Source organism: Tachypleus tridentatus, chromosome 7 (assembly GCF_004210375.1).
Source record: "Tachypleus tridentatus isolate NWPU-2018 chromosome 7, ASM421037v1, whole genome shotgun sequence".
NCBI lineage: Eukaryota > Metazoa > Arthropoda > Merostomata > Xiphosura > Limulidae > Tachypleus > Tachypleus tridentatus.
This window is the reverse complement of record NC_134831.1, coordinates 117,446-140,084: the sequence shown is the minus strand read 5'-3', so window position 1 is coordinate 140,084 and position 22,639 is coordinate 117,446. Positions and strand designations below refer to the sequence as shown.

General features: G+C 31.4%; 2 protein-coding genes across 3 annotated transcripts; both read right to left on the bottom strand.

Moving 5' to 3' along the window:
- Positions 1 to 642: 642 nt before the first annotated feature.
- Positions 643 to 12,524, bottom strand: LOC143254941 (actin, non-muscle 6.2-like). Its single transcript, XM_076509849.1, has 5 exons — positions 10,858 to 12,524; positions 7,720 to 7,860; positions 6,098 to 6,337; positions 5,216 to 5,462; positions 643 to 3,779 (listed from the first exon to the last, which is right to left on the bottom strand). The coding sequence occupies exons 2-5, from the start codon at positions 7,843 to 7,845 to the stop codon at positions 3,262 to 3,264; spliced, it is 1,131 nt and encodes a 376-aa protein (XP_076365964.1). The 5' UTR covers positions 7,846 to 7,860; positions 10,858 to 12,524; the 3' UTR covers positions 643 to 3,261.
- LOC143254942 (ras-related protein Rac1-like) lies at positions 10,875 to 22,357 on the bottom strand. 2 transcript variants are annotated; one of them, XM_076509850.1, is made up of 7 exons: positions 21,742 to 22,357; positions 20,915 to 20,986; positions 18,504 to 18,621; positions 16,634 to 16,696; positions 15,793 to 16,079; positions 12,496 to 12,525; positions 10,875 to 10,938 (listed from the first exon to the last, which is right to left on the bottom strand). In XM_076509850.1, the coding sequence occupies exons 1-6, from the start codon at positions 21,774 to 21,776 to the stop codon at positions 12,522 to 12,524; spliced, it is 579 nt and encodes a 192-aa protein (XP_076365965.1). In that variant the 5' UTR covers positions 21,777 to 22,357; the 3' UTR covers positions 10,875 to 10,938; positions 12,496 to 12,521. The 2 variants fall into 2 exon arrangements, with proteins under 2 accessions (XP_076365965.1, XP_076365966.1); XM_076509851.1 differs by lacking the exons at positions 10,875 to 10,938; positions 12,496 to 12,525 and having other exon boundaries at positions 14,060 to 16,079; positions 21,742 to 21,831; positions 22,173 to 22,321.
- Positions 22,358 to 22,639: the final 282 nt, after the last annotated feature.

Genomic DNA, 22,639 nt, shown 5'->3' with positions numbered 1-22,639 from the left:
TAATATTATAGACTTTGAATAATAACTTTTGTTCTTACTGGTCCACCTCTTTAATATAAATTTGCATTTGAAAAGTAATTATTTTTTCCTGTATATTTCAAAATTATAGTAAATCTACTGCCCTCGTGGTGACCAAAAATCCACTTGAAGTAAAAATGTATTCTCAAGACGGCTAGTATGGGTATTAAAATCTTACTGCCATTTTCAAAGTAATCTTTCTTTAGATGTGTTTTCAATGCTAAACGAGTCAATATGTATGTACTAGAAGAATGTCCAGACGTCATGTTTGCCCTAGTCTTTAAAAGTTCAAGGTTGGAAGGTGTGATATCTGGATGAAGTTTGTTTTGAATTTCGCGCAAAGTTACTCGTGGGCTATCTGTGCTAGCAGTCCCTAATTTAGCAGTGTAAGACCAGAGGGAAAGCAGCTAGTCATCACCACCCACCGCCAACTCTTGGGCTACTCTTTTACTAACGAATAGTGGGATTGACCGTCACATAACGCCCTCATGGCTGAAAGGGCGATCATGTTTGTTGCAACCGGGGTTCGAACCCGCGACCCTCGGATTATGAGTCGAACGCTTTAACACGCTTGGCCATGCCGGGCCTAGGATTAGATAGACCTTAAAAACATCGAAATTCGGCCCAACTAATAGTAGATCACCAATAAATTGATTATACTAACAGTTAAAAGTGAGTCTATTGAAAATATCATGATGTCAATTTTTCTAAGTGTTAAGTTGTTTTCAAATACAGTATTTTGTGGAAAATCGCAACATTAATATCCAAAGCAGATTATATATACCTGCTCTCTTTTCTTTTTTAATATGTATTAAATTTTAATGTTATTTACCAACGAGATTGATACATAAAATTTCCTTTTTTAATACAAATATATTTTAATGTACAAACAAAAACAATGCAGTTTATAATAACGGTTACTAACAGTTATTACAAATGATTGCTTGTATACAAGTTTTACAAACAATACTTATTCTTATATCCGGTCCAGAACTGAATATTTTATTGACGATTTAGGTCCACGACGAGCAAATTATTTGAGTTTATATTGTTGCATCTCGTTCAAGTTAGCTGACCAATAATAATCTTTCTTCCTGTCTCTCGGTGCGTCGGTTTTTATAAACCAATCACACAAGACTACAGAATATTCACCAACGTTCGTTTGCGACAATACTGTCAGTCACTAGTATTACATACACACCTAGTACACTGTTGATTCTTACGCTTAAAAACCTTCTACAAATTTCGAGAACAGGCGGAACTTGCGCAATACACAGTCATGAATATACGTCACATATGAAAAAGAAAACTATACAGAAACAAGTGTAGGCACTAAAATAAATGTGCAACGGTAATCCGTTACACTGAACATACTGTCTTTTGGATAAATGAAATATTAAAGTTCGGAAACATGCATATTTTCTGCATTAATTCATCCAGGCTTATTTACAGTTTCACGTAAATTGTACTTTATTTCATATTTTCGTTTACTACGAAGATGTGGTTTTAAGGTTGTTTAAGGACTCGCGACAAATAAAATATATCAGTTCAAAATAACCTGTTGTATAACTTTGCTTTTAAAAACAAATAATTTGAAAATAAAGTGTTTTCCCCAAACTAGTGGTTACTCTCGCAATATTGAAAGTGCACATGACTGGATTAGCCACCGAGCCAAGAACGTTGTCTATAAGAGACCAATACAAAGTAGTTGCATGACTACCTTTAAGACCCAACATAGCCAGGTGGGTTAAGGCGTTCGACTCGTCATGTGAGGGTCACGGCTTGAATCCCCTTCGCACCAAACAGGCTCGCCCTTTCAGCCGTGGGAGCGTTATACTGTTAGGTCAATCCCACTATTCATTGGTAAAAGAGTAGCCTAAGAGTGGGCGGTGGGTGGTGATGACTAGATGCCTTCCCTCTAGTCTTGGCCCGGCATGGCCAAGCGCGTTAAGGCGTGCGACTCGTAATCCGAGGGTCGCAGGTTCGCATCCCCGTCGCGCCAAACCTGTTAGCCCTTTCACCCGTGGGGGCGTTATAATGTGACGGTCAATCCCACTATTCGTTGGTAAAAGAGTAGCCCAAAAGTTGGCGGTGGGTGGTGATGACTAGCTGCCTTCCCTCTGGTCTTACACTGCAAAATTAGAGACGGCTAGCACAGATAGCCCTCGAGTAGCTTTGTGCGAAATTCAAAAACAAACAAACCCTCTAGTCTTACACTGCTAAATTCGGGACGGCTAGCACAGATAGCTCACGTGTAGCTTTGCGCGAAAAAACAAACAAACAGGTATCTTTATTTTATAATCTCATAAATAAATGTTTTGAAGCAAGTTTTATATTTGGCAGGTTTCAACATACTGATTTTTTATACAAGTAAGCTTTGTTATGAACTTGATCGCCAATAAAGGTCATAATTTAAAATTATAATGTGAAGGTTATGGCCTCGCTTGATAAATCGGCATTGAAAGTACGTAATAAATATACGTATACTCTATTTCTTCTGTCGTTATATTTACTATAAAATTAAGCAATTATCCGTTCTTCAATTCATTATATTTATAATTTTAAACTCATTTTTAAGGCTAATTAATTTCTAAAATTTTCCATCCGCATTACAATGACTCTTTAGAAAATGTGATTTAATGTGGTCTGTATTTTTTGACTGACGACATTACTACTTATACAGTTGAGTGTTACATATTTTTACAAGATTATCTAGTTTATTTTAACAAAACTGTGTTTTTATTTTATTTGTCAAATAAGTAGTACTTTTCTGTCACTAGTGGTAGCACCATACTGATATAAGCGTAAAAATTAAATGTACCATTTAAATAATACTAAAATTCCATATTTAGTTAAATTCGCAATGAAATATTCCAAAAAAATCACCTTTATGAACTTACAACACTAGTTTTAGAATTAAAAGAAAAAAAGTTTAGTACGGTAAAATTCCTATTGTAAAAATTTTGTAAATATTAATGTATTTAATTTAAAATATTCACAATTTTTTACTGCTTGAGCATTATTTTAGTGTAGATTTTTTATAACTGTGTTACAAAACTGACCTGTTAATAACGTAATTTCTTTTTAATATTTAAAGTGCTTTGATATTACTGTTTGAAAGAATTACAAATGAACCTTCTTTTGTTTAGAAAATATTCTTAAGTATTTATAGAGTAGGGTATTAAAAATACAAATTAAGATGGAAACTAGAAATGTATATTCAATATTTAATTTAAAAAAAAATCAAAAACATTTACGGTGAACAATCCCGGGACCGTACTCGTTGTATTCCAGCCTAGAAATCCACAAGTGTTGAAATGTTGATAAAGATGCAAGAATTGAACCGCCGACCCACACAGAATACTTTCTTTCTGGGGGAGCAATTACATTGACTCTCATTGTTACTGGAGCAATTAATGATATTTCTTTTTGCATTCTCTCACACAAACCCGGAAACATGGACGACCCCCCAGATAAGACGATATTAGCATACAAATTTTTACGAATATCAACATCACATTTCATTATCGAATTATATGTGATCTCGTGGATACCACAGGATTCCATTCCTAAATATGATGGTTGGAAAAGACACTCTGGACAACGGAATCTTTCGTTACCAATGGTAATAACTTGGCCGTCAGGAAGTTCGTAAGACGTCTCTAGAGTATTACAGGTTGCAGCTAAGAACATTTCTTGATCATAATCAAAGGCAACGTAGCCTAACTTTTCTTTTATATCACGAACAATTTCTCTTTCGGCTGGTTTCAAAAAACAAAATGAGCCTTTTTTATTTACAGCTACTCATTTATAAAGTTAACAAATTAATAAGTATTTGCAACTGAATGACAATGATAATATAAATTATTTGGCAAAATTTTTATAAATGTTTGAACAAATAATTAAAAAAGTAAGTAATTTTGGAATTAGAAAATATGAGCGCTAACATTTATTTACACATATAATGACTATAGTAAAAAAAAGAAAGAAAAGCACATTGAATAAAAAAGTTCAGATAGATTAGAAACAAATAAATGATAAAACCTTAACGCTCTCAGAAAACAAAAATAATCAAGTTAAATTGTCCAAACATTATAGTAATATATCAATGACTAGCATATCTAAGGAAAAGCAATAAATTGAAGTAAAATAAAACATGGGTAACTTCTTTAACGTCAGGTGTTACCATTTGGGAGGGGACTGGCATGGCCAGGTGGTTAAGGCGCTCGACTTGTAATCTGAGGATCGCGAGTTCGAATCCCCGTCACACCAAATATGCTCGCCCTTTCAGCCGTGGGGGCGTTAGAATGTGACGGTAAATCCCAGTATTCCTTGGTAAAAGAATAGCCCAAGAGTTGGCGATGGGTGGTAATGACTAGCTGCCTTCCCTCTAGTCTTACACTGCTAAATTAGGGACGACTAGCGCAGATAGCCCTCGTGTAGCTTTGGGCGAAATTCAAAAACAACCCATTTGTGAACAACTCATGTAACACAGACAATTTTAGAGAGGTAATAACATTACCATCCTATTGACAAACGCCAATCTGTAAACAGACGCTGAGTTTGACATGTGTCTCGGCTGTTATTACTTTAGAATGTTACAAAATTTAGTAATCAGGAAGCTTTTGTAATAATTTTGTAAATGTTATAGGAATAATCAAGGACGAATATATTTACATTTTATACCCCACAAAGATCTTCTAAGACGTAGTACTTTTCTAAACTAATGCTAGAATAAGGCCATTAAAATAAGGGTTTTACCATTGTGAGAAGAGTATTAATTCAAAAATACATTTTTACCCTCAACCAAAATACGAAAGATAAAATTACATATAAGCCTGTGCCTAACTTTTCTGAAGTACAAGTTATGCATTAGTAATTTTTCTCTCTTGTTTTTATGTTTTCGTTTTACGACATTTGCAAACTAATATATTATTGAATACTTTTTATACTTTTATTCAATAATATAATAAACACCTACAATTTTTGAGACCAGAAGAATTGTGACCCCGGATAAAAACCATTATTAAAAAAATATATATGTAATGATAGAATTAAAATATAAAATATTTGGAACATGAAAATTTTCGTGTCTCTAGATGATTTTAAAAAATATTGTACTATAAATCTAACTGTAGGTCTAATTAGACTAAATTAACTGATTCCTTGTAAAGAAAGTGTAAGCACAAAATCATACCAGAGGTTTCAAAATTGTAGCCACGCTCTGTCAGGATCTTTATTAAATAATCTGTTAGATCTCGTCCGCCCAAATCCAAACGAATTACGGCATGTGGCATTGCATAGCCTTCGTAAACAGGAACTGTGTGAGATACGCCATCTCCGCTATCTAAAATAATTCCAGAAGTGCGACCAGAAGAATACAGCGCGAGTACAGCCTGTATAGCCACGTAGATAGCTGGGACATTAAAATGTTCAAACATCATCTGAAATATTCAAGTAACATTGATACACACAATATATATATATATAATTGTATACTTTATTGCTTCTTAAAGCTACTGTGTGACCAGTAATGACAATCTAAATACCACAAAATAAAATTACATTATTTGGAAGTCAAACATGCTTCTATAAAGGCATGCACATGTTCAGTGTCTGTGGGTGGATGTGTGCCTAAGTTTATACCCGTTACCTTGATCTAAAGTATATTACAAACCCTGGTGTCTGTTAGATGGTACATCTGTCTACTCTTTGAAAAGCTGTGCACCCAGACAAATCTCAACATTCACAATTTTTGAAATGACAGGTGAAGAAGTATAAATAATATTGATAACAAACGTTTTTCACGATAAATATATTCTACACTGAGTTGTTAGTAATTAATTACACTATCATGTTACGTAACTTCAGAAAGGATAAAAGTGTAGATTTACTGTATGTTGAATGCTTCTTAACATGACTAAAATGTTCACGGTGAGGAGGTAGAAGTAGCTCAGAACTCTGAGTGAAACCACTAGTGCAACACAGTCAACCATTTTAAAGTTCAGAAAATAACTTAAACCGATAGATCAACTTAAACTCTTCTGTCACTTGGGACGGGTACTTTAACAAAAAGTACCTGAATCATTATTTCTCTGTTAGTCTTAGGATTAAGAGGAGCTTCAGTGAGCAGCACAGGATATTCTTCTGGTGACACTTGAAGTTCTCTGTAGAATGTCTGGTGCCACACTTTTTCCATGTCATCCCAGCTAGTAACAATGCCATGCTCGACAGGGTACTTCAAAGTCAAAACGCCGCGTTTATGTTGAGCCTCGTCTCCAATATATGTATCTTTATGACACATCCCTAACATTACAGCCTAAAGAAAAATAACCCGTATATAAACTAGTTAATAATTACAAGTTTGATGTCAAACAGAATCTTTGGATAAAAGAAATTTTACGTCTTCGTAAATTACTCTAAAGATATATATCATAAATATATACTTTTCTTTTTTCGAAAATATTCAACATTTATCTTCAATTACCTGAATAACCTCAGAACAACTTGTAGGAAGATAAAAAGGAAAAATTGTAAATTAAAGTATGGACACTTCAGTTGTTTATTGCACGACCAACAGATAAAATACATTTAAAATGGTCGGCAAACTTTTTTATAGTGGGTCACTTGTGTCATATCATTTGTATAATCAAGTAATGTATCAGCAATTTTTTTCACTACTATTATTTATTGTTATATTTTCTTTCAAGCTTTAAAATTTTTTTGTACAAGTACATCGACTAAAGTTAAATAAACTTGAAAAAAAATTAACAAAATAAAATATCAATGTAAAAGCAAGACTAAATCAGTAGTTTTTATGTTATTACTTCATTTCCTTTGAAAGCTTCGAAATATTCAGGGAATAGTTGGTTGTTTTTAGTAAAACACGGGAAGTTGAGTTTTCTGCAATGATTCTGTTCCTAGATTCATTTATAATGAATTTGTGAAAATACCTGTTTACATGTATAATTCAGTCCAAATGTTAAAAGAAAAGCGCGAAGGTTATTTTCTTAAGCGAAGAAAACTTGGACAGAAGAGATGCCCAAAATATTTGAATGCCCTTTCATATATGTTATCACGAAATAAAGCAATTTTGAAACAAAAACTTTGCCATTCCTCGTAAAGTTTAAAAATTTTAAAAATTTCTAAAGCACCGATGCAGGCCAAAATTCTATTCAAAACTTTCCTTCTGCTTACTTAACCAGCGAATTTCAATGTACATCAATAAACGTGAAATGAAAGTGCACGTATTCCAACTTCTAATAGCTAAACAAAGCCAACGTTGCTTGTGCACCATCTATTATCACTGAAAATATCTTTTCTTCAAATCTAGGCCGCTTCCATTTTCAAACTTGACAAATTTTTGGACTGTGTTCAAGCTGTTAATACCTTTCGTTAGTGTCTAACATTTGAGAGAGTGCACATAACTTTTCAATTTGTTTTATTACATTGATATATTACTTATTTTTTAATTTTCGCATAAAACATACACACATAAAACTGCACTTCTTTCATTCGACGTAGATGTTAAGTAAAAAAAAAGACACTCATTTATAATAGAAACAAATTTATTAGTTTATACAATACCAACAGACAAAACACATTATAGACAGTTTAACAGTGTATTACAGCACCAACAAACGATCAGTATTAAAAGTATCGCCAGTTTAACAGTTTATAACAAAACAAATTATGACGTACCAGATAACGAGGCCGGCCTACTACACAAGGGAAGATTGCTCGAGGAATATCATCTCCTGCAAATCCGGCTTTACAGGTACCGGAGCCAATGTCAATTACTACCGCAGGAAAGGTGCTTTCAAACATAGTATATTTTCAAACCTTCGGAAAACAGCAAAAATTTTGCGTTGAACACGTAGTATCAAGAGTACGTCTATTAAACAAATGACGTATCTCTCGCCTTACATACCCAAGTATGTATTCCTTACTGGATTGAACTTACTCAGATGAAATTATATTCATGACAGTAACGTTGAGTAATTTCAGTTGTTTTAATATTAAAATACAAAATGTAAGTTATCTAAAATACATCTAATTATGAAAACCAATTATAAAACGCTGTGTTTCCGTTTTTCTCCTTCAGTTCGATGTGATAACAACTATGAAACAAAAACTGACACAAACACACTGTTTTTTGGGTTGATGGCGAGAGTGGGTAACAATACACCTAAGATACGAGGGATAGGTGTTACAATGTATCTTCTTAAGAGAAGTAGCGGCCCGGCATGACCAGGGGGTTAAGGCACTCGACTCGTAATTCGTGGGTTCGAATCCCCGTCGCACCAAACATGCTCGCCCTTTTAGCCGTGGAGGCGTTATACTACGACAGTCAATCCCACTATTCGTTAGTAAAAGGGTAGCCTGAGAGTTGGCGGTGGGTGGTGATGACAAGCTGCCTTCCCTCTAGTGTTACATTGCTAAATTAGGGACGACTAGCGCAGATAGCCCTCGTGTAGCTTTGCGCGAAAATCAAAACAAACCGAACCAAGTGAAGTAGCTTTAACTGTATCCACTTTTTGTAAGAAGATTAGATGAGGACATAAGTCAGATTTCGGGGTATCTTTAGTTACACTAAGCTTCTCTTTTACAACCACCCCTGCTACAATTTGTATATATTATTGTAAATTTTCGAAATTCTAACTAATAAACACAACTGTTATATTGTACACCTTCCAACAAGAAGTCTATTTAACCTTATATTTGGCAAGTTTAGGTTACATGACGGCCTGGCATGGCCAAGCGCGTAAGACGTGCGACTCGTAATCCGACGGTCGCGGGTTCGCGCCCGCGTCGCGCTAAACATGCTCGCCCTCCCAGCCGTGGGGGTGTATGATGTGACGGTCAATCCCACTATTCGTTGGTAAAAGAGTAGCCCAAGAGTTGGCGGTGGGTGGTGATGACTAGCTGCCTTCCCTCTAGTCTTGCACTGCTAAATTAGGGACGGCTAGCACAGATAGCCCTCGAGTAGCTTTGTGCGAAATTCCAAAACAGGTTACATGACATTCGCGTATTCTCTGACCAGTGAATGCAACCATTCAGCCACGTTAATGCACTTATGGTAAGTTAATGTTTTTCTAAGCTGAACTACAACAGGGCATTTTTACCTGTATTTTTTTAAAGTTCCATTAACACTCTCAACAAGTCACAATGTGTTCACTGTTAAACTTGTTCACTCTAAATTAGGCTACAATACGAAAGTTACATAACAAAATTTAACATTAACTTAAAATTAAATACCAGCTCGGAAAACTGTTACCATTATTCTGATTATCAGACCGTGAATGCTAAACCAAAGGTTTACGCTTGTCTGCAATTAACTGTATTAATGTAAGTTGTGCAGTAAGTGTATCGTTTATTCTAAACCGGTTGCTCTGGAATAAAAACAATCCCGTCTTTCTAATAAATATGAAGCATATTGTGGTCGACCTAAGACTGCAACTTTCTGGTGTAAAATTGGCGTAAGCCTACAACGTTTTGTATACGCTTTTATTAAACATTAAGACAAAAAATAGACTTACGTATAAACATTTAGTAGCCTGTTAAACAGTCCTAAATTTTTAGAAAGAAAACATTCATTTTCAAAACAATTTAATGTTACGATGTTCCACTTTTGAAATTTTGTCAAATACAATGGTTCGCGAACAAATTTTCGAGATAATTTGTACTGTGATTGCACGTAGTATTCTTGTAATGACGTAACATTTAACTATTTTAATATTTTGTATCATGTCACAAACGAGGTACCGAATTATACTTTTTTCTGTGACAAGATGTGAAACAAAAGTAGCAGAATGTAAAATTAATCTTTAAAATCTGTATATATATTTTAACTTTTAAGTAATTTTAGGCTTCAGTTTTTCCTAGAAATATTGCACAAAACTATTTTAATGGCTATCCAGTAGATTCGATAGAAAGCTATTAACCCTTGTGATCGAAATTGCTTTTTATATTTCATGAGTTTTAAACCCTAATACTTCAAGTCATAGTAATACCAATGGTTACGATATCCAAACCTAATGTTTGTGAAATAAAAATGTCAACAAATGTTTGTAGCATTCACCGAAATATTTAACAATTAAATTAAATTAAAATTAAATGATATATTATCAATAATAATACTTCCTCTGAAATAACGTGATGGTTTTTGTATTTATGATTTTTTTAATCAATTTATTAATAACAAATTATGTCCAGTTAGTATCTCATTCTATTAGTATGAAGATTTCTGTTCAACATTAATCCTCAGTAAAATAACTTTAATTGAACAATTACGCCACATAAGACAAAGCATGCTTTTGTACAGTTAATATTTGATTACTTGCAACTATGTAAAATCAAGGGCAAATAACCTGAATAAGAACAGTGCATATTTCAGGGGACAATGGTGTATTTAAATCCCAGTGCTACTTAGGCTTTGATTGGATTCAGAATTTGCTTGTAAATTTTAACAATTGAAATAATGTTTATTTTGAACCATATGTTAACTGTTTTACAATTTTCCCTTTGTTAAGAAAGCCATATACTGTTATTCAAAATATACTTGATAACTGCTTCCTATAAACTTAAGTTCTTTAAGCAAAAAAAGTACCTGTGGCCTCATGAACACAATACTTTAATATTTCCTTAGATATCCTCCATACAGAGGTGAAAAAAATGTATGGACCTGGTATTTTTAAACTACACATTCTAGTTTACAGTTTTTCATGGTGTAAATTACTAATAGTTGTGTATTTTTCTAGTTGTTGCAGTGTAAATTAATAACAATTTTTTACTTTTCTATTTATGACAAAGCTGCTAAAGCTGTCAACCATGTCTTACCTTCAAGCAACTGACCAACCAAAGGAAAGGAAGCTAGTTAAGCAGCATTCTACCAGCCGTACTAATGGAATGCACCTGCAGCTTAAAGTACAAGAAAGTCTGTTATTTCACAAATTCAAACATGGGTTACCCAATCTAAAATTCAAAAATCTATCACAGGAACAACTTGCACATTGCTAAGAAAGGATAACATTGTAGTTTAGCTTCTGTTCCATTGTATAAATTATATAAACTGAAATTAATCCTTAGAACTCTTAAAGATAAAAAATTCATCAATAATTTACTGTCTTATTATTTTCAAAATATAAAAAAAAAATTGGGAATTTAAAAACCTGAAAATGCAGATCATAAAAATATAAACAAAGTATAGAGTCAAAATAGGGAATTATACCTTGAGTAAATAATGTCTATAGTACCTCTAGCTTTGTTTTACTTTTCTAAGATTGCTATATGCAAGTTTTAAATCCCTAATATTTTATCTTGTTTCTTAGATTCTTTTATGCCTAGCTACGTGTAATGGATAACTTCATATGATTGTTAACTTTATCATAATGATACTAAATGTAGTCAATATGTCTCATGATGATTATTGAAGCTACTGACTACTTGATAACATTAGTTTGAGATTCAAAAAGTTAAGCTGGAGCTGTGGATGATCATGCATATTTGAGAATATTATGAGCATTTATAATTTCTGTGTAACCAAATTACATATATATATTTCTATTTGCAGACAAATAATAAAGCTAATTTATTTTTCCTTCTGGTGTGTACTGCTGAATGGATAAAAATGTGTATTATATATCAGTGCTGGAATTAGAAACACACATGTAACGTTTGTGATTGAAATAAAACTATCTGTGATGTGATGGATTCTCATACGTTTTTCACACTTTATTTCACTGACTTTTCACAACTTAAACATGTCCATTGTCTGGCTATGCAAGTTTCTTTCTACCACCCCCTAGAAAATTTACATCTACTGTCTGCTATACCTAGCTTTTCGTTTTTACACATTGAGGCTGCAAGTATAATATTTAGCTAGGTCAGACTTTCATTTTCAGTGCATTCATAAATTATTTTGCTAGATGCATTATCTAAGAACTTGCTTTTCATATTTTTTATTAGTAATATATAATTTCTGATTATATCCAGATATATTCAAAAGAATTACTAAAATTCTATAATAATAAATACAATTAATAAAAAACAATCTAAATGTGAGTAGGAGACAAAATAAATAAAACTTCTATGACCACTCTGCATTAGGTCCTCAGTTGGGTACCTTCATTACTAACAGCTTTTGTTCCTTATATTTTTTATGGTGTGCATAGTTATATCCCAGTTTTTATTTTTAAACTTCTCATATTTGTTTAAAGTATATAACCAAACAAAATGCAATTTCACATCTTACATACAAGTAAATTTTATCTGGCTATATCAATGAACTTTCGTTTCACACTTTCAGTATACATTTTTACACCATTTTATCTCTGTACAATTATGTGATAGTAAAAGGGTTGTGTTTGTCACCTAAAGCTTTAAATAAGTAAAATATTACACTTACAAGCAGCTACAAGTAACATTTTTACTTTTATATTTAATAACAATTTTGAAAAATGACGTAAAGTTATTTACTTGCAATGTTTTTGGTTGGTTTCTTCCTACCTGGAAAATGAGAGCAACCATTAGATAATGACAAAAGTTTAGAATATTTACTTCACTTTATTTATAAAATCTTTTATATGTAGAGCAAATATTAAAATGGATAATCACCAAATTTTATACCAAAGCTAAAAACAAAATACCCATATAAAGACTAACAATTACTACACTGTTACAATAATGAATATGCTGGCTAGCAACAGTCAACTAAAATATCAAATTATGGTTTCATGAAAAAATTCATTATTTTGAAAAGATAATATTTTCAATGCCTGTTTCCAGTTTGGCCCTTATATTTAAAATTAATGAAAAGCACAATACCAAAAAATCTTAGAAATTATTTCTGATATCTTCGAAAATACTCTTTAGTTCCAAGATGTATCACTTAAAACATAGCTTTGGATCGAAAGCTGCTGTTATGTTAGTTTAATAGAATTTAACTAACAAAACTTTCATATTTAATCTCTATTAATAGAAGACCTGAACTAAATCTTGACAAAGTACAAGTATGCAGATATTCTTTAACTGACCACAAAATAAATATTTAGTTGAACTAAGAGCTAGCCTGGCAAACAATGAAAATGCCTACACACCAAAAATATCATTTCAGTAAGGAATATATAACAATAAAATATATGTTAACACTATAAACCATGAATTAACAAGTAACAAAATATGATATTATGCAATTTAAGTATAGTGTGTATGAGGTGAAACTGACGATACAGAAATAATAACTGCAGCTTACCCCAGATTAAATATTTGACTGAAATATTCTTTTGTTCTCCCATATTCAACATTTCTGAGTTGAATATTGCAACTGCCTTTATTTTAGCTACAAAGAATGCTTGTTTTTTGTAAATATAAGGATTACAATAATATATGCATCCACTTATATTCATTTCAAACTGTCAAAATATGTCCAACATGCATTCATTTTCTACCTATTTGACATTAAAAAAAAAAACAACTTATCTACACTCTTACTAATCAATGGGTTCAACTCCAGGTTAATATGAGTGATACAAAAAACACAAATCCCATAGTTCATTAAAAATAGCTATAAAACCTGCCTTCTAGAAAACATTAACATATAGCATAATTGATATTCCTGTATGAATAGGCCCCAAATAGTGTGGGAGTGGTTCAAAATAATGTTTGAGACTTATGAACAGTTCAACATCTATATTCTGAGAGAACACAAGTAAACAGTGAACATATTTAATGCATGTATAAACCACATCTGCAGAGATCAACTGTACAACTTACCTCAATAATCTCTGCTAGTGTAGTTGCAGCAGTTAAATGGTTTAAGACTAAATGAACTGTAAGCAGGCTGGAAACATACATAATTATCATTCACTCTCTACAATTACTGCTTATAAGTACAATCAGAACAGCAGTATTAATATCATGACAGGACTTGCCAAAGTCTTACACTTTGCCATGCTGCTTTGCTATTTATTTGTTTAACAGAGCTCAGCAGTAAACTCCACAGTCATGCTTTTGTGATTAGTAACTACAGATCATGATGAATATCTGTCACAGTACCATGTGAAACTAGTTTATTATCTGATTATTTAAATACAGTATGGATACAAAAGTAATTACTGAATTTTAATAAAGAAAACTTTTTCTTGCTTAAATAAAGTTTAAATTCACAATAACAGAATAATACCAAATGTATCTGAATTTTGACACCATTATCTTCAGTCTAACAAATGTGTTGGATAAACATAACAAATGCATTTCTCTTGCAAACAAGCATTGGACTTAAGAGTAAATATAAAAATGTTAAAACTAGTATACCTTTATAAATTTGGTATTGTTCTGTAATTGTGAATTAAAACTTTGTATTAGATTATTTTACAAAGTATTCTGTATTTAAATACTATTTCTTTGATAAATTGCTTACTTGTTTTAAATCCATAATCAACATGATGCTACATCTGTAATACATTACAAGATTTTAGCTACATAAACTGGGTCATTTCTTTTCTCTAATTACTTGAGTCATTTAATTATTTAACTAGTTTACCAAAACAATTGTGTTGTTGCATTTCATAATAATGACAAATACATATATAATCACAGCAAATGAATTATAGTAAAATAAAAATAAATTAAGCACTTTCCTATCTTTAAGCATACATGGTAATATAAAACCTGCTTATCTCAAAAATCTAATAACTGGCTTGGCCAATTTTTGTATATTATATAACCTTACTTTCCATCATGAATTTCTTTTTACATTTTCTCCCAAACTTCAAATCCACTTGTTAATATTATTACTACTTACAGTTCAAACTTCAAGTAGCAGTCAAGGTTACAGAACATGTAAGTTAAGAAACTGTTTTTAGTATCTCCATGAATTTTCTTATACACTTATTCTCTTAATTCTATCAATTTTTTTGTTATTCTACTTTCTTAAATCATCAGTGGACAGTTTTACATAAATTCTTGCAAAATGACAACTTTGGACATAGTTTTCTTTTCTATACTTTCTTACATAACACAGTAATGTTTCTTTCTCAAATAAATTGTGTCCAATTAATTTTTCATGTTTTTAAAAATGTCATTTTATACATTTTTATATAAAATTATAATTATTTTATACAGTTTTTAAATTCACTTTTAACCTTCAAGGAAAGATGAAACATTCTAGCATTAATAAGACAAGTACTTATACAACAAAGGCAAGCAAGGCACTGTTACAATACTATTCTTAGCAGTTCAAAGTTGACTGCTATGAAATAGGAAAAAAACTTTTAAAAAATTGATATTTTTTATAGTACAGTGCAACTTCACCTCATGCTAATGTCTAGTGTAGCACAATATTTATTGGAAGAAACACAATAGACTTTCACTATAATAAAAGCAACAGATTTAAGTTTTCAAAAAGACACCTTTTCAAAAGTGTAACACCTCAGGCACCATATTCAAGCTATGTCTTGAAAGAAGTCTTAAAATCTAATCATGAGTTAATGAAAGCCCTAAAGTTGGTTACAGTTCTTGCATTAACTGTGTAGTCACACTGATAGTTGATATTAAAGAAAAGGAAAAGAAAGAAAAAACCAAAAGCAAGAACTGTATATTTTATCAAAACTATGGTTGAAAGATGCAATTTATGATCCAAATGTGAAAGAATGTTGTTAGTAAAAATATCACAAAAAGGAAAGTTGTGGAGTAACCCATGCAACTTGGCTGACATAAAGGAACAGCGATAAAAACTAAACAGCCAAAAACACGTTTTTTCTTTCTTATCATTACAGAATTGAGCATGGCTTTTTTTTCTTTGGCTTGGGTTGTGGACATAGTACAGCTCGGATGGCCTCGTCAAACACATTTTTCAGTCCTTTCTGTGTAAGAGCTGAACATTCAAGATATTTCACTGCTCCAATTTCTTTTGCCATGGCCAGACCTTGAGGGTAGGTGATTGGTGCCAGTTTACGATCTTTTAGCTTATCAATGGTCTCCTTATCTTCCCGTAGGTCTAGCTTTGTACCCACTAGAATAATAGGAGTGTTTGGACAGTGGTGACTTACTTCAGGGTACCACTGAAGGGGAGAAGAGCAACATGATAACATTAAACATACACATGACAATCAGACTGCTATGCTTGTAGTACATTTTATCACAAATGAACTCAAACAAATAAAATTTGAAATCTACTGTTTGTACAGAATTTTTTACTATAAGGAGTCTCACTTACTGTGCAAGTATTATACTGAACTGTGGTAAGAAATCAAGAAAAAATATAAATCCTAATATTTAAGATGCTTGAAAGTACTTTGTTAAGGAACAAACAATATATATACATACACTCACACAATAATAGCTAAAACAGATCTACAGTAGCATGTATTAAAACCAACAATTTCCAAAGCATTGGGAAACTATGCCCAGAAGTTAACAGTATCTGTACATCATGGTCATTTTGTTTATTTCTACTAAAATAAATGTTTTAGTGTAAATGAAATACATTTACACTATAATAGTTGTTGGCAGAAAACAAGAATATAAGTGGAACACTTGCATGGAAAAAGCAAGTTTTTAATACACAGGATTTTATATCTATATAACATATGTACAAACAGAACTACCAAATTACCTTTGCTCGGACATTTTCAAAAGATGCAGGATTCACTAAAGAAAAACAGATGAGAAAGACATCCTAAGAGAGATAAACAGAAAAAAAAACATTAAAATCTTCCACACAAGCATTATAGTTAAACTGTAATAAAAAACAAAATAATTCCAGTCTATGTGCCATGAAAATTTAATAATGATAAAATTTAAGTTGACTTACATTAAGCATTTTGAAAGTATATTACATGTTAAATATTACAAAAGTTATCTTAAAGTACAGCTAACTATAATGTGAAATAACAAAGATACAAAAAACTTCAAGGTGTAAAAGCTATCATGTATCTAAAACCAGGAAATCTGTTTTAAATAAATTCGTATTAACCTTACTTCTTGCTCTTGGATAGTCCATCTTCAATTTTATATGCACGATTCTATTAGCTAATGTTATACAAGTAATCTTCAAACACATATTAGTTTATGTGCTTTTAAATTACAGGTGAATTTAAAACTATTTTAAGTGCTGGAAGCAAGGCTATTACATTTATTCATTCAGTAAATAATAACCTGAAGTGAAATAAGCAATTTTAGAGAATATTCTTGACCTGTTATTCATGTAATGATATAATAAAATCTGTGAATCAATTCAACTTTACTGAACATGATAAAAATAAATATACCACATAACACCTATTTCTAATAACAAATATTTGTTTCTGAAAAATAAATTTTGTCTTAGGTATGGAGTTTTAGTGCCAAATATAATCTCATATCAAACATAACATTCTTTCCTTATGCTGAAATATTTATATAATTTTAAACAACAAAATCATGTAAAACTGATACTTATTAGACAAATTCAAAATAAGATCAACACATTAGTTTCGATGTTTTCAATTTACTGCATGCATTCAAACTGTGATATACATTACATATTATTTTGCTACATTAAAAACAAAACACTTCACATCTTCTACAATACAAGTTCTATAGATATTCTGAAACTCATAAGGTTACAGGAGCGTGTACTAATTGTAAAAATCATTTTATAAAAACAAACATATCTTTTACATAAAATTATTCTTAATACATAGATTCAGAGATTTTTTTCCAGAACGTTTTCAGTTTTCAAGAAGTTGCTGTCATTATAATTTACATGTAACTTACATTACAATTAACTACACACAATAAAAGTCATATTCTAAAAGGATTTTAGATGCCTGGTTTTCAGAAGCTGCAGATTTTTTCCCCACTATAAAGAAACATGTAATTAAAACAATGTGTGTGCCCTTTGCCAGAACCTTTAACTTATGTTTTCTGTTTTTTCAAATGTGATTTCAATGGAATTCCTCTTAGACTTGAAAGATCATTCATACATAAAAATCCTTTCTCCTACTGCTCTTGAAAGGCAGCTAAGCCCAGTCATTGTATAGTACATTACTCTCCAATTTATAAACACTTTCATTCACGATGAGAAAACTTTAAAAAGCATACTAATTTTTGTAACACTTTGTTTTACTCAGGCATATTTCATATCTTTGATATAGTTATAAAATCCTAAATATTCTGCTACCTACCAGTGTCACCATGATAATATATCGTAGCAACATGTATTTCCTTCATCCTTTTTCTTCTCTTTGTAAAAAAACAACAAAAACAACCAAATAGGCAAATAAAATAACTTTTGGGTAAAATTCAAAAATGCTAAATTGCTTGATACCCCTTTAAGGTAATTCAAAAAGGTTTTTGGAAATTAAAGGAGTTTGAGGACCCAGTTAAACTTTAAAGAATTTTCAAGGATTCAGCTAAAATTCAAGTAGTTTTCTAGGTGTGTGCTAACCTTATATGTAAGTAAGTGGAACATCACATAAAAGTTTAAAATCATAGATGCTTACAGTCTGTGGATAAGAAAGAGGACGCAACCTATCATAATCTTCCTGGCCTGCTGTATCCCAAAGACCTAGATTGATTGGCTTTCCATCCACCATTACATTTGCTGAATAGTTGTCAAATCTGAAAGTATAAATGACTTGAAAAATTCAAACATCATAACAGTTGAAGAAAACTCACTCCATCTGTGAGAATTAATGATCTTATAATACCAGTAAAAAGATATAATATAAACAATATTGGTATCAGAGCTGGCCAGTTAGAGGAATATGACAACCAATTAACCTTTAAGCTTGTTAATCAATTACATTCAACTAATTCATATGAGACTTTTATGGATGGAATAATGAAAAATAGTAATAAATGGTCAACATTAATCAATGAAACTGAATGACCCCAAATTGATAAAAAATAAAAATGCAAAATTATAACAGAGGTATTTCAATTACTTGGATAGTTGGGATAATTTAAAACAGTAATATCTAGAAACATTTTTGATTAATTATTTTCATGATAGTAATCAATTTAATCACAGTTCTTAGTAATCAAGTTACATACACAACTGTGTACAGTATTTAAGAGCATAAGTAGCAGTTATAGTTTTCAGCATCGCAGTACGAGGTATGGTAGCAGGAATCAACATTCTAGTATGAAATCAGAACTAAGTACTCATGTAAGTATTAATATTACGACAATATTAAACTAGTACTGGGTGATGCTGACAGTGATTCATGTTGTACAATAGCAATGTCATTGAAGAGAATAAAAAAGATGCATTGTTCTTCTACAGGTACTATAGGTATTGTAAAGCTTCTTAGCCTATAGACACTTTTACTAATATTTTCATGAAGAAATACGAGGCTAGATTCATACATATTGTTTTTAACATGGCTTAAAACTCAGTCCATAAGAAACCCAGCATGGCCAGGTGGGTTAAGGCATGTGACTCATACTCTGAGGGTCGCGGGTTTGCATCCCCATCATGCCAAACATGCTTGCCCTTTCAGTCATGGAGGCTTTATAATGTGACAGCCAATCCCACTATTCTTTGGTAAGAGTAGCCCAAGAGTTGGCAGTGGGTGGTGATGACTAGCTGCCTTCCCTCTAGTCTTACATTAATAAATTAGGAACGGCTAGCACAGATAGCCCCCGAGTAGCTTCACGCGAAATTCAAAAACAAACAGTCCATAAGAAAATAATTCCACTTATTGTATACCCATGTGACAGCATTTGGAACTAAGTTTCAAACCAGCATAATGATTACTTATCATTTGGGATAACCAGATATCCAAACCAAAAAAAAGTGAGAAACCCAGCCCTTGTTCCTGATTTCAAATTAGCTATTATAGATTCAAAAACTGTAACTGTTATTTGATTTACTTTAAAATTACTGCACTGTTCCACAATGTTTCTAAATATATTAATAGTAACACTGCTTTTGAAATAACTTCAACTGTAACTAAAAAACTTGCACAGAGCTGGGTTTCTTGTCACACACAGAGAGAACATTCGAGAGGGTTTGGCAACAGGAATGTAAGTATTACAACAATGAGTAAAATCAAGTACATCTATTATATTCATTACTCAATGTGACCAACAGTCTTACATCTTAAATGTAAAACTGTAACATATTTTGTATTCAGACATTTTTAAGACAAACTTCCAAAACATAGGACTGTCATTGAAAAACCAGGAGGTCTGATCACCCTAATATAATTTAACTTAATGCATACTGAATCAAAATGTTTTATGTATTACTTATTATAAGTCTGTAAAATAATTTTCCATTAATTATACCAATTATGTCAAAGAAGGAAATTAATACATTGGGTAACTTCAGGATTCATCAACAGAACGTGTACTTTCACCACAATTAAATTCTATCCATCTGAATTACCAGTGGTATTTACAAAATGTTAAATAACTTTAGATATTTTTCAGGTTGTTTAATTTTTTTTTCCAATTATGACTTTTTTCCTTAACATTACAAATATCCACACACTGACCATGTAAAGACTTGGAAACAACTAAATATTTTTCTCAATGTCTCAAAATGTTTTATATCCTATCAATATCAACATGTTTATTAACTTGGATCATTTTCTCACTATTTAAAAAAAAAAAATTGTTTATAAAATACTAGAAGATATTAACAGAAATACTTTTAATTCCAGCTACATTTTTGTACTATTTTTATAGAAGCAATAAACCTAATAAAATCAAATAAATGATGCCAGTAAGTTTATCAAACAGAGAGGTGCAAAACTTGTCCACGTACTTCCTCATTATTCTTTTCAATCATTAAAAAACAATCACATTTTGTAGAACACTTCATGCTTGTATATAATTGCCTTGTCTAAAGTGCTACTTATGTGACAAAATGAAGTACTAGAAGATTTATGGGAATTATACATACACTGTGGGAATATATTCTCCAGGGAAAGCATTTGTTGTGTAACTGATTAGGAGACATGTTTTACCTACTGCCCTGTGGAGAAAAAAATATGAAAGTTTTTTAGATACCAAGTTAGTATTCACATATGCATTAAATTCATTTACTATAGTTAAAATGTAACACTTCTCTACAGGTTTATACTTGTAATTCTGAAAAGAAACATTTATATGAATTTTTTTTCAAAGAAAACAAAATAATTCTAGAAAAACCTTTTTCTAATTGTGACTTGAAATATTTCTTCAGTGATCATTGTTTTAGCCAACTGTATGTTGTACACTTGCATATTTTTGTAAAAGTTAAAACAGGTCAATACATTAATGAAAACAACAGTTAAAAATTTAACACAATGTTAAAATAACCACACTTGCTGCTTTTGAAGTTTAAAACAACTAAGCATACATTAACTGTATTTTACACAAATATTTTTAGCTTAGTTCATTTGATGAATTTAACTTTAAAATTTTTTAGAAGTTTGAAACAAAAGAAAAAATTTGTTAAACACAATATGCTGCAAAATTTTCAACACTTTTAGATACTTTTAACAGTAATGGTGTAACAATGTTAACATTAAATTTTAATACTGACAGTCATGTGTAACTGTATCATCCCTATATACTCGTTTGCATTCTTTTGTACTGCCATCCCTACATCATATACAATATTTTTCATAACTTGTTCAATGTAAAATGCCACTGGATGTGTATCTGTCTTTTAATTTTATCATAAATAAACTATGCTAACAAGTAATGATGAAGAAAGAAGGTATAAAATTAAAACAATTAACTTACCCATCCCCAACAACAACACACTTTATCGCTTGCATTCTATTTTCCAATCCTTCTTGTCCTTGCTTGATCTTGGTATTACTATCAGAAGCTCTATTATGTTTACAATTTCCGTTTTATTAAAATCCAGTTACAAAAGCCTAATTAAAACAATTTATGTTATAATACTAAGTAGCAATGACTACTGTTAACATTGGTACAAGTTAATAGACTAAACAGTCACCTAACATAAATGTAACTCTTAATGCTGTGTGATATATGGTGTTGATATCAACTTATAATTTTATAAGCAAGATCATAAAAATATCAAATTCTCAACTCTTGTCTCACTCTCGGAAAAGACAAATACAGAAACTTTCTATCTCGTGGTCTGTAACACTAAAGGCTGTAAGCGTAACTAAAATAGTCTACATTATCGTTACATAAAACGTTACCAACGACCTGGCAATGACATCAATTTCTTTTTTTTAAGTGCCAAATTATATGAACAATCTTCTACATAAAATACAATATCTCAAACTTATAAAACTACAATAATAAAGCAATTTTGTAAGATCTGTTCAAAAACGGAAATGTAGCGTCCTCTATACTTGTTAGATTTTTAACATTTGAAAAATAAAATAAAGCTATCAACTGAGATGCGAATTTCAAATCAAATAATTTTCACTTTATTAAGTTTATATGTTGTAATAACTTAGTTGGGTTCGTTGCTTTTATCAGAAGTGCTTCAAATAACAATCAATCAAAAGATGTTAATGACAAATTTTATTGGCATTAATTGCAACCACCGTAGTGAGATTGGTTTGTTTGTTTATGAATTTCGAACAAAGCTACACGAGGGCAATCTGCGCTAGCCGTTCCTACTTTAGCAGTGTAAGACTAGAGGGATTTTGTTTCTTTG